At 44.6% G+C, this 13663-nt stretch overlaps 1 protein-coding gene across 3 annotated transcripts in view; it reads left to right on the top strand.

Moving 5' to 3' along the window:
* Nucleotides 1-13663, top strand: part of glra3 (glycine receptor, alpha 3) — a 55063-nt gene that overhangs the window by 26044 nt on the left and 15356 nt on the right. For all 3 annotated transcript variants that reach the window (XM_078270262.1, XM_078270256.1, XM_078270248.1), the window contains exons 3-4: nt 5890-6113; nt 10419-10501. In XM_078270262.1, the coding sequence (XP_078126388.1) occupies nt 5890-6113; nt 10419-10501 (307 nt within the window). The remainder of the gene's footprint in view (nt 1-5889; nt 6114-10418; nt 10502-13663) is intronic.

Here is a 13663-nt window from a genome sequence, read left to right as displayed (position 1 = left end):
CCGTTCTCCTGAGAGAGCTCCAGCTCACAGCGGGGTCTTTGAGCTTGGCTGTCCAGCCGGCTAGCTGTGACCCCAGCAGGCACTAGCTGGCTGTCGGGTCACTTTGTGGAGCTCCGAAAACGTAGCAAAGTTGCGATTTGCCATAAATTTTTGTAAAAATGCCCACATTCGACATATAGACAGTTGATTTCTCGCATTAAAAAATGTCTCAGAAGTGAATTTAGGGATGAAATAGCAGACGGAAATAGTATAAAGCTTCCAGTTGTTGGCTGTTCCGGCGCTTTACATTGTGGGATACAAGTTTTGGCGTACTGCAGATTATGCTTTTGTTTGCATACTGCATACTACGTGCTACATTTTGGCCAAATCAATACATACAGCTGGTATACGATGCGGTTTTGAAAACGGCCTAAGTCATTTCCACCTTGTTACTCAATTTTCATTCCTTTGAAATCAGGGAGGTTTCTGCAGTGTTGAAAAGCCTCACCGATATTCACAAGGCTCTTCCTCTCCCGCTCATGCAACTTCTTTTTTTAAATTGTATTCTTCAGTCTGACTAAGTGCATTGAACAAATTAACGACTGAATGTGCCAGAACTTTCTTAAATTAAATGATGAAAAAACTGAGGTGGTTGTTTTTGGAGCAAAGGAGGAACGATTAAAAGTCAGCACTCAGCTTCAAACGATAATGTTAAAAACAACAGACAAAGCCAGAAATCTTGGTGTAGTCATGGACTCAGACCTGAATTTTAACAGCCACATTAAGACAATTACAAAGTCAGCCTATTACCACCTTAAAAATATATCAAGGGTTAAAGGACTTATGTCTCAGAAGGATTTGGAAAAACTTGTCCATGCTTTAATCTTCACTAGACTCGACTACTGTAACGGTGTCTTTACAGGTCTCCCTAAAAATCAATCAGACAGCTGCAGCTGATTCAGAAAGCTGCTTCTCGAGTCCTCACTAAGACCAAGAAAGTGGATCACATCACTCCAGTTCTGAAGTCTCTACACTGGCTTCCAGTGCCTCAAAGAATTGATTTCAAAATACTTTTGCTGGTTTATAAATCACTAAACGGTTTAGGGCCAAAATACATTTCTGATCTGCTACTACTATGAACCACCCAGACCTCTCAGGTCGTCTGGGACAGGTCTGCTTATTGTCCCCAGAGTCAGAACCAAACAGGGGGAAGCAGCATTTAGTTTTTATGCTCCACATATCTGGAACAAACTCCCAGAAAACTGCAGGTCTGCTGCAACTCTCAGTTCTTTTAAATCAAGGCTGAATACCTATCTTTTTGATGTTGCCTTTCTTTAAATAATTGTTCATTTCTTATACTGAAGCTGCATTGTTGACACTGTATAACAATCTATATAAGCATACGAAGAGAAATTCCTATTTTATCTGCTTTTATATATTTAACTGTTTTAACTGCTCTTCAATGTTTAATTTCTTATACTGCACTGTAACTTTTTTTAATGTTTTTAATTTTTTTAATCTGTTTTCATGTAAAGCACTTTGAATTGCCCTGTTGCTGAAATGTGCTATACAAATAAAGCTGCCTTGCCTTGCCTTGCCTTCAGTCCTCTTTTGCATTTATCTGCCATCTCTTCTTGTTGATAACTCCTGCCGGCCTCTGCCTCCTCCCGCCCCCATCACTTGCTTGCATGCGCCGCCTGTTGCTGATTGGCTGGAATAGTGTTGTTTGGCTCTTGCGCACCGTTTATCTGTGTTTTAAGCCCCCAACGTCTCTCTCACTAGGATTAGGCAATGGTTATGGTTAGGGTTAGGTTTGGGTTAGGTGCCAGCCAGGGCTGTGTATTAACCAGTCCCTCCAGGATTTCGCAATGTCGCGATCGCGCCAATTCACGCAAATTCAACCAAATTCAACCAAATTCACCGCGAATTTGGTGCGACTCACAATTTTGACCAATCACTGCAACTTTTCCGCACATTTGACCAATAACCTGAAGTTTCCCGTGACTTCAACCAATCACAGCAGTTCCACGTGCACTCTAAGAGCCAGTGACCAATCGAGAGTGAGAACGGTTGATAATTTCCTTGTTTTCAATATGAAGACAAGACGTGTGTGTGTGAGTCATTTACCAACAAAACGTACAGCGAAAGACCGTGCAAAACATTTCAGACCGTCCGATACATTTTAACATCAATGTAGACTTTAACGATTTAAAAGTCGCTGAAGTTGCTGCCGTTTCTATCCTGGCTGTCGGCTCTCTGCAGCGGGTGGGGCTACTGCTCCGTACCCCCCGCGATTGACGCTTGCACATACACAAACACACACACAGACACACACACAAACACACACACGGTGGATGCAGGAGAAAAAGGAAAAAAGGAGATGAGACAACACAATGACCTAAATTGAGGAGAGCTACGCTCGTTATTGTAAGTGCAATGATAAGTTAAAGTCAGTACTTTATCAAACCGTATGAATGTGTGTCCCAGCTAGGACTGAACGATTTTTGAAAATAATCTAATTGCGATTTTTTTCAAAAATATTGCGATTACGATTCAATATACGATTATTTTTTAAGCTCTTTGTCGTTAGCGTGCTAAGTTGATGCTTTCTCTGCGGGTGCAGACTGATTTGCTCTTGCGAGTCACGTGACCATATCACAGCCTTTGCGATTAGGAAATCGCGTCTTAACATATCGCGATATTATTGCAAATGCAATTAATCGTTCAGCCCTAGTCCCAGCCCAGGCCAGCATAGGAAAATAACTAACAATGTAAAAAATCAACAAGCCACTGACAGATATGTTCAAATTTGATTGATTCAATAAATTATTATTTTTTGTCTTAAATCCACCAGCCATTTTCATATTATACCAACATTTACAGCATCCTGAGCCTTTTTGGTAAGGTTACCAGGAAAACTCAGCCCAGAGTAATTATTATTATATAATCAGGCATTTTGGGCCGCAACAATCTATAAAAAAGGCCGCGAAATCTGATTAACACCCGATTTTTTTTCAGCGCACACAGAAAATAGAGAGCTAGCTGACCGTGAGGAGATATTCGCTGAATTTGACATAAAGTGTATTAGATTAACATTACTTACTACACCTCCCGCCAGAACTAGAATATGCTAACTAGTTTGCATTACTAACTTTCTTCTGATCCCAGACTCTGCCACTCACTCCTGTCCTCCAGTAACCTCTTTCCCGCCAATTGTCCCACCTGGCCTGCTCCACCCATTCACTGACCTGCAGTGTCAATACCAGCCACACACACATGCTCTTTGCCGGATTGTTTTTTGTGTGAGCTAAGCATCCCAGCGTTTGTAATCAGTTACCCGATCCTGATTAACTGAACCCTGAGCAACTTCTCGGATTCTGATTTCTGCCTACGGCCTGCCTGGTTAGTTTGCCTCTCTGGTTTTTAACCCCTGCCTGTTTTTGGAATAAACTTTTTATTTTGAATAAATAACATTGTGTGAATGTATCTTGTGATCTTGTTTTTCAGAGCTTAGCTAAATCGCCTATACATTATCAGAAGGCACATAAAAGGAGCACGTCTTGTAGTGGTCTTAAACACGTGCCTTAATAAAAGATTTTTTGTTAATATAACCATTTATGATGCTAAATGTTTCTTTTCTTTGTTTTACCATTACATTTCTGAAAGAGGAAGAAACATTCAGAGTTTATTCCTAAATGCCCAGTGATTCTCTCTCTCGCTCTCTCTCTCTCTCTCTCTCTCTCTCTCTCTCACACACACGCACACAGATGGCTTAGTGTCAGGTTGGTTCACTCTGGTGTGTACACGCTATCAGATTTACTACTCTTTTCATTTGTTCACTCAATCTCTCCATCCCTCTTAATCCATTCTGTTTGTGTGTGCGAGTGAGCAGTGTTTACTTCATCTGACATGATAATGGACGCAGGTCTGTCCGCATAACAACCTTTAATAAAATACATTTCATAAAACCTGTGGCTGTGGCGCAGTGGAATGAGCTGTAAACATTTATGCATCTCTTACAGTATATAATATATATTATAATTCCAGCATGAGTAAAATAGGCATTGGTGATGGAGTCACATTTCTGGTCAAGTCAAATTCTCCCTCTGGTTTTACCTCTGCTTCAGTCTCTGAGAGAAAGATGTGTTTGATGCTGCACTATGTTCACCAGCTAGTCACTAATGTTTTCTGTCTGTAGCTTGGTGATGGCCATACGGAAGCCCTGAAAGGCAAAGTGAAAAAAAGTTTTAGAGATTTAGGAGAACTTCGGAGATAGCATGTTGTGTGTAGGAGATAAACTTTTAGGCTTGATTCGGCTGTTTTGAGGGCAAGTAAGCTGTTCAGAAGGAAGTGGCTTAGTGCATGATACTGGACAAAGGGAATTGAACGTTCAGCCAAATGCAGCGTAAAGAAAAGGTTTTTACCTTCTTAACTACAAATGTCTAATGTAAAACATAATGGAACTGTGAATAGGTGCTGACCTTTCAGTCACAACGTCATTTCATCCTTAATAAACTTAAAGCTCCATAAACTGATACGGACAAAGATGCATTCAAGACTCAGCTTCAAGATAGAAAATGTATTTAAATATGTTATCGTTCATAAGTGTAATTACTAGTCTACTGCTGTCATGAAGGAAATTGATATATTCACAGCATGATATACCTCTAAATAAAAATACACACACAAACACACACACACACACACACACACACACATGGTAATCAGGAGAGCACCTGAAATAAGTGAAATAAAGGCCTCTCCATCTGCCAACAGAAATCCCATCTGGGGATAACCTCAAGCAGGCAGTGGATCACTGTACAGTGAGTTTTATTTCCAGCTTTGATTTTGTTCAGCATCAGTGAACACAGAGAGGTTAATGAATCTGCTATGTGATTGCTAGGCAGCGATGATAATTACATGGTTGTTCTCTTAAGAGTTAGGGAACCTATTGTGGCCTGCAGATAATGAAAAATAAAGAATCGAGTGGGTAAACATTTAAATATATGTAACTGTAATAATGCATGTGTTACACTGCTTCTCAATGAGACTCTGTTGCATCACAAGAAGACGGCTGATAAAATAAAACTGCATGTTTGACTCATGTAGGCCAAAACCAAGAGGACAGTTAGTATTACTGTCACACCTTAGTTTCATTTCAGTGGCCACATCTGTGTTCAGCGTGTGCTGGCACTGCTCGGTTGGCAGTGAAGTGAAGTGGAAGAGTAGTAATGTCACTTCCAGTCAGGGAGCATACTAAGCAGATATGCTCACTGCCTTTTACACTGAACTCTGGGAATTTTCTAGGGAGCTGATCTGAAAGCAGTGCAATGGGTTAGTTACCGATGCTGCTTTTATTCTCACGGACCATCATTCAAATCACTCAAAAAATCAACAAACAGATTTCATTTTCACCAAAGCCTTTCCTGCTCCATGAAGAGGAACCTCAGACCACATATGAAAACATTCCTGAGTTATGAATCCCCCTCCCCCTAAGCTGGGCTTATCTCCTCTCATTGTTTTTAATTCCCACACAGATCTCTCTCATTTCACAAGTTGAAGCAGCGGGGAGATGGTGAAGCTGTGACCAACTCTTGACTCTGGATGGTTTATTTAATTAGTCAGATAGATGAGTTAGTGAGTCACTGTGAGGAAATTATGTCATGGTTAAGAAAATTGGTGCCAATTGCCACCTTTCCTGTAAAAATTATGAATGTAACAATGATCTAAACTTTTACTAAGAGCACCAATGTAGACCGTTGACATGTGGATGACAGTTGATCTACATGTAGAAAGCTTTCATGATGCTTGGACTGAGCCAAACTTGTCTAATACTGCTCATTTGTTAACTTCCAGTTCCTCTACATGTCTCTGTCAGTGATATCTTCATGTTATTCTGTGTGTCTGTAGGACTACCGGGTAAATATATTCCTCCGTCAGCAGTGGAATGACCCCAGGCTCGCCTATGCAGAATACCCAGATGACTCTCTCGATCTGGACCCCTCTATGTTAGACTCCATTTGGAAACCAGACCTGTTCTTTGCCAATGAGAAGGGGGCCCACTTTCACGAAGTCACTACAGATAACAAACTGCTCAGGATATTTAAGAATGGGAATGTTTTGTACTCTATAAGGTAAGTGTGTGTGTGTGGGGGGGGAATTACTGTGTGAAAAAAAGGTAGAAAGAAAGTAGGAAAAGTAGGTTTGGTTTTAACCATGACCAAAGGTAGCAGCTATGGGCCTGTATCCATCACAGTAGGCTAGAGCTGGAAACAGGACCACAGCTAGTTCTGCATGATGGTCATCAGGATTTGGCTTATAATCGCGGCCTTCACTGAAGAATGTATGTGTACCTTGTTCAAAAACATATTCTGTAATTTTACAATGTCTTCTGAAGTCATCTTTTTTGATGAACAGTGCATGAACCAACAGCATGCTTACTCCCAACACAATGCATACGGTTGTGCGATAAAACCCCAAATTATCCATCCATCCATCCATCTTCATCCGCTTATCCGGGGTCGGGTCACGGGGGTAGCAGCTCCAGCAGGGGACCCCAAACCTCCCTTTCCCGGGCCACAATAACCAGCTCCGACTGGGGGATCCCGAGGCGTTCCCAGGCCAGGTTAGAGATATAATCCCTCCACCTAGTCCTGGGTCTCCCCCGAGGCCTGCTCCCAGCTGGACGTGCCTGGAACACCTCCGTAGGGAGGCGCCCAGGGGGCATCCTTACCAGATGCCCGAACCACCTCAACTGGCTCCTTTCGACGCAAAGGAGCAGCGGCTCTACTCCGAGCTCCTCACGGATAACTGAGCTTCTCACCCTATCTCTAAGGGAGACGCCAGCTACCCTCCTGAGGAAACCCATTTCGGCCGCTTGTACCCTGGATCTTGTTCTTTCGGTCATGACCCAGCCTTCATGACCATAGGTGAGGGTAGGAACAAAAACTGACCGGTAGATTGAGAGCTTTGCCTTCTGGCTCAGCTCTCTTTTCGTCACAACGGTGCGATAAATTGAATGTAATACCGCACCTGCTGTGCCGATTCTCCGACCAATCTCCCGCTCCATTGTCCCCTCACTCAACAAGACCCCAAGGTACTTGAACTCCTTCACTTGGGGTAAGGACTCATTCCCTACCTGGAGAAGGCACTCCATCGGTTTCCTGCTGAGAACCATGGCCTCCGATTTAGAGGTGCTGATCCTCATCCCAGCCGCTTCACACTCGGCTGCAAACCGATCCAGTGAGTGCTGAAGGTGACAGGCCGATGATGCCATCAGGACCACATCATCTGCAAAAAGCAGCGATGAGATCCCCAGCCCACCGAACTGCAACCCCTCTCCACCCCGACTACGCCTCGATATCCCGTCCATAAATACTACAAACAGGATTGGTGACAAAGCGCAGCCCTGGCGGAGGCCAACTCTCACCTGAAACGAGTCCGACTTACTGCCGAGAACCCGGACACAGCTCTCGCTTTGGTCGTACAGAGATTGGATGGCCCTGAGAAGGGACCCCCTCACCCCGTACTCCCGCAGCACCTCCCACAGTATCTCCCGGGGCACCCGGTCATACGCCTTCCCCAGATCCACAAAACACATGTAGACTGGTTGGGCATACTCCCAGGCTCCCTCCAGGATCCTTGCGAGAGTAAAGATCTGGTCCGTTGTTCCACGACCAGGACGGAATCCGCATTGTTCCTCTTCAACCTGAGATTCGACTATCGACCGAACCCTCCTTTCCAGCACCTTGGAGTAGACTTTACCGGGAGGCTGAGAAGTGTGATACCCCTGTAATTGGCACACACCCTCTGGTCCCCCTTTTTAAAAAGGGGAACCACCACCCCGGTCTGCCACTCCTTAGGCACCGTCCCAGACTTCCACGCAATGTTGAAGAGGCGTGTCAACCAAGACAACCCCTCCACACCCAGTGCTTTAAGCATTTCTGGACGGATCTCATCAATTCCTGGGGCTTTGCCACTGTGGAGTTGTTTAACTACCTCAGCAACCTCCACCAGGGAAATTGATGCCAATCCCCCCTCATCCTCCAGCTCTGCCTCTACCATAGAGGGCGTATTAGTCGGATTTAGGAGTTCCTCAAAGTGCTCCTTCCACCGCCCTATTACCTCCTCAGTTGAGGTCAACAGCGTCCCATCCTTACTGTACACAGCTTGGATGGTTCCCCGCTTTCCCCTCCTGAGGTGGCGAACGGTTTTCCAGAAGTACCTTGGTGCCGACCGAAAGTCCTTCTCCATGTCTTCTCCGAACTTCTCCCACACACGCTGCTTTGCCTCTTTCACGGCAGAGGCTGCAGCCCTTCGGGCCCTTCGGGCCCTTCGGTACCTTGCAACTGCCTCTGGAGTCGTCTGGGATAACATATCCCGGAAAGACTCCTTCTTCAGTCGGACGGCTTCCCTGACCACCGGTGTCCACCACGGTGTTCGTGGGTTACTGCCCCTTGAGGCACCTAAGACCCTAAGACCACAGCTCCTCACCGCAGCTTCAGCAATGGAAACTTTGAACATTGTCCACTCGGGTTCAATGCCCCCAGCCTCCACAGGGATGCACGAAAAGCTCCGACGGAGGTGTGAGTTGAAAGTCTGTCAGACAGGGGCCTCCTCCAGACGTTCCCAATTTACCCGCACTACCCGTTTGGGCTTACCAGGTCTGTCCAGAGTCTTCCCCCACCCCCTGACCCAACTCACCACCAGATGGTGATCGGTTGACTGCTCCGCCCCTCTCTTCACCCGAGTGTCCCAAACATACGGCCTCAGATCAGATGAAACGATTATAAAATCGATCATTGACCTTTGGCCTAGGGTGCTCTGGTACCAAGTACACTTATGAGCATCCCTATGTTCGAACATGGTGTTCCTTATAGACAATCCATGACTAGCACAGAAGTCCAACAACAAACAACCACTCTGGTTTAGATCAGGGAGGCCGTTCCTCCCAATCACGCCTTTCCATGTGTCTCCATCATTACCCACGTGCGCGTTGAAGTCCCCCAGCAGAACTATGGAGTCCCCGACTGGAGCCCCATGCAGGACTCCACTCAAGGTCTCCAAGAAGGCCGAATACTCCAAACTCTTGTTTGGTGCATATGCACAAACAACAGTCAGAGTTTTCCCCCCCACAACCCGCAGGCGTAGGGAGGCAACCCTCTCGTCCACCAGGTTAAACTCCAACGTAGCGGCGCTCAGCCGGGGGCTTGTGAGTATCCCCACACCCGCCCGGCGCCTCACACCCTTGGCAACTCCGGAGAAGAAAAGAGTCCAACCCCTATCCAGGAGTATGGTTTCAGAACCAAGACTGTGCGTAGAGGTAAGCCCCACCAGATCGGTAGCGCTCCACCTCCCGCACAAGTTCCGGCTCCTTCCCCCACAGAGAGGTGACATTCCACGTCCCCAGAGCCAGCCTCTGCTGCCCGGGTCTGGTCCGTCGAGGCCCCTGACCTTCATTGCCACCCATGTGGCAGCGCACCCAACCCCAGCGGTTCCTCCCACAGGTGGTGGGCCCATGGGATGGAGAGATGTCCGCCACGTAGCTTTTTCGGGCCGTGCCCGGCCGGGCTCCGTGGCAAACCCGGCCACCAGACGCTCGCTGACGAGCCCTCCATCTGGGCCTGGCTCCAGACGGGGGCCCCGGGCTTCCTCTGGGCAGGGTCACTTCATCCCTTCCTCGATTTTTCATAGGATTTTTTAACCATTCTTTGTCTGGCCCCTCACCTGAGACCACTTTGCCTTGGGAGACCCTACCAGGAGCACAAAGCTCCAGACAACACAGCCCTCAGGTTCATAGGGACACACAAACCTCTCCACCACGATAAGGTGATGGTTCCCGGAGAAGACCCCAAATTATCCAAGAATATATTGATTTGTAATATAGTAAGAATTGCATTTGAAAATAGAATCAGATTTTTGTATGTCCTAGACACAAAAACTAAAATGTTATTTTTGTCTGGTTCTGTTCGGATCCATATAAATGGTAATTTCGTTTCCAAGCCCTGACAAAAAATATTTTCTGAGAAATACCTAAGAAAGTGTCCATGTGTCTATTTTACCACTACATTCACTGTGGAGTGCGGAACGTTGACACACAGTCTAAATGAAGCCAAACGAGTTTACACAGTGCTGATGAAGCCCCCGTAAGTTGTGTATTGCTGTATGCAAGTTTCTGTTTATCTTTGATGCCTTTGCCAACCTTGTGGTTGTTCTCTCTACAGTAGATGTGATGGCAGCTGTTGTATCTTAGATATTGCAGTGGGGATGTACTTCTGTTTTTGAGCTTCAGAGATATCCGACTTAGTGCTGCATTATTTCTAAAATAGGCACAGATAAAAGGGTTTTGATACTGTGTTCGACATTTATGGGTGACTTCAAAGCCTGTCACTGTCTTTGACTCACATCTCACTTGTTCTCTCCTCTCTCTTGGCTTTCAGGCTAACATTAACTCTGTCATGCCCCATGGATCTAAAAAACTTCCCTATGGATGTTCAGACCTGTATCATGCAGCTGGAGAGCTGTAAGTGCAGAATACACACACACACACACACACACACACACACACACAGGTCAATGTCAAATGTATTTATATAGCACATTTCAACAACTGTGGTTGACCTAAGTGCTGAACAAGACAGAATATCAAATACAAAAATTATCACATAAAAATACATAGTTACAAATAACATGAAACAACAAAACACATTAAAAGACATTTGACGCCCCGGTCTGAGCTAGGACCAAAGGCCAGACTAAAAAGGTGTGTCTTTAGCAGGGACTTAAAAGTATATATAGTCTGCGCCTCTCCAATATACAATGGAAGGCTGTAATAGTTCAGCCAATAAAGAGGCCAAACATTTAAAGCCTTGAAGAAAGCAATAAGATCTTAAAATCAATCCTGAAATGTACAGGAAGGCAGTGAAGGGAAGCCAGGACAGGTGTTATATGTTCCCGTTTTCTTGTACCGGTTAAAAGGCGAGCAGCTGCATTCTGTACTAACTGGAGCAGATATAGTAATGAGTGATCGACCCCCAAGTATAAAGAGTTGCAGTAGTCTAATCAAGATGTAACAAAAGCATGAATAACTTTGTCAAAGTCTTTAGGAGAAAGATAGGCCTTCATCTTTGCCAACAGTCTCAACCGGAAAAAAGCTTGATTTAACCATTAGACTAATTTGCTTATCAAATGTGAACAAGCTATCAAAGAAAACACAGAGATTCTTGACAAAAGGTCGACTATGAGAGGCTAAAGGGCCCAATGCACCAAGAGGATCACCCGACAGGTGACCTCGTCCACACATACGAATCTCAGTCTTACTTTCATTTAAATTGAGAAAATGTAGAGCCATCTATGCCATTTGATGTCCTTTAAGTAGTCTAACACAAGCTGCACAGAATATTTAATTGTAGTTTTTATCGGCAAATACATTAGCACATCATCAGCAAAACAGTGAAAGCAATATTATGTTTCTTAAAAATGGACCACAAGGTCAACATATGTAGTGAGTAAAGAGCAGAGCACAGAATGGAGCCTTGGGAGACCCCACAGGTTAGAGGTGCCGTGGTCGAGGAGCAATCCCCTAGGTGGACAGAAAAACTCCTATCTGTCAGGTATGATGCAAACCATTTCAGGGCAGAACCTTTAATGCCAAGGCACTGTTCTAGGCATTCCAAAAGAATCCGATGATCCACCTTGTCAAAGGCAGCGTTCAGGTCTAAAAGCACCAGAATGGCAGAGCAGAGAAGATGCTGTTTCAGTACTATGACGTTGTTTGAAGCCAGACTGAAACTTCTCCTGGATACCTTGATTTTCAAAAAATGTTGTCAATTGAATAAGAACCACTCTTTCTAGTACTGTCGAGAGAAAGGGTAGAGATTTAGAGATTAAAGTTAATTCTACTGAGTTTTGGATGCTAAGAAGAGTTTGCCGATAATAAACATATAACGCAGACACATTGCTACGGCAGACACAGAAAAACAAAACAGCAGCAAAAACAATACTGGGCAGACGATTTGCTGCAAACACATCTTGCTTCGTCCCACACACAAACACACACACACACACACACACACACACACACACACACACACACACACACACACACACACACACACACACACACACACACACTCTAACCTTAATGAACTAATAGCCTGGCCATCACCTTTGCCCTGAACAGATCCTAAACCTAGTTCTAACCATAACTGCTAGAATTTGAAATCAAGGAACATTTTCCTTGTTAGTGTTATTTCAGTTAGTACATCAGATAGCTGTTACAACATTTTTTCTTCTGTTTTTGTATGTGCACAGGAAGGTGTGGTGGTAGATATATGCACCTCTTGGCAGGGAATTTATTGTATATCTACCTAAAAATATCCACAGCTGCATGTCAGTGCACATCTTGCAGAATACTATCTATGTTACTGTCTTTGGAAAAATGTGGTGTTTACTCTGCACTTGAGACTTTAGTTCCTTGTCGTGAGCCTTTAAGGCAACACAGCCGGCACATGGAGACAAACGTCCCTTCCTTTGCTCTCATTCTGTTAAGTTGTGAGCTCCATGGCTGCTTAAAACTCTAGCAGCTAGCTAATGTAGCACATACAATTACCAACATGAGCCCGAGGCACCTCGAGACCTGAGGCTCGGGGTACACTCTGTTACCCTTCCGACACCTGAACACAGCTGTATGTTTTACCTTGCTATCACATGCAACTCCACGCTTCTGTCTTCCCCCTTTTCCGCTGGTTTATTATTCATCATATGATTCATGAAATCATAGTGGAGCTCTTACCGCTGCATGACACATCTGCAGTCTCTCTCAGGGCGTCCTGACAGCAGGCTTCTATCTGTGAGCAGTCGCCATAATTAAATTGGTTAAAAAATAAAGCTTCTCACATCAATGTTCTACAAATGCACGATGTCAGTCACACATTGTCGATTAATAAGTGAACATGGCTCAGCCCATGCTTCAGCATCCTTCTGCTTCACTTTATTATTCATCATAATTGCACTGGCTTCTCTTGCTTATGCCCTATGAATGTCCTGTACCTCACTGAGTTGCATGCTGGGATCTGTCCCTGTAGGGATAGAGCAGCATGCTAAACCCACAGTGCCTTTGTTGGTCTAAAGACAGAACTGTGCACGCCACGGAACGTTTAACCTGCTGCTTGATTTCAAACAGGAAGCACCACCTGTACACACTGGACACAGTGTTCCCAGTGAAGTACCAATGTGTGGATAATATTTCCACATCATATTATATATAATTTTCCATGTTATCCTTCCATTTATTTTGCAGTGTATCATAAGTTTTCTCTCGTTTTTCATTTATCCATACAGCTCATAGTTTAGTATGATATGGATACAGTACAGCAGACACGTGGCCGTATCTTTTTAAGGAAACACAAAGTCATGTTTAATAATGTTGATAAGGTTATGATGACTAATTCCTCCTTTAGCCAGTCAGGAGCGCAGCATGGCCCCAGGGGGCAGATAAACTCCAGCCACTCTCCACAGACATTAGCATACACACATTCAGCTATGTTTGTCTATATTAGTATAAATGACTATAGATTTATCTGAGGAAACATAATGACACGCACAGACAGACAGACAGACAGACAGAGAGGATGAGGTAATATTCCATATACTGTAGCTGTAAATTGTAAGATGGAATTAGACT

This window comes from Sander vitreus, chromosome 2, assembly GCF_031162955.1.
Source record: "Sander vitreus isolate 19-12246 chromosome 2, sanVit1, whole genome shotgun sequence".
NCBI lineage: Eukaryota > Metazoa > Chordata > Actinopteri > Perciformes > Percidae > Sander > Sander vitreus.
Note: the sequence above shows the minus strand (reverse complement) of the source record. Positions and strands in the feature narration are given on the sequence as shown.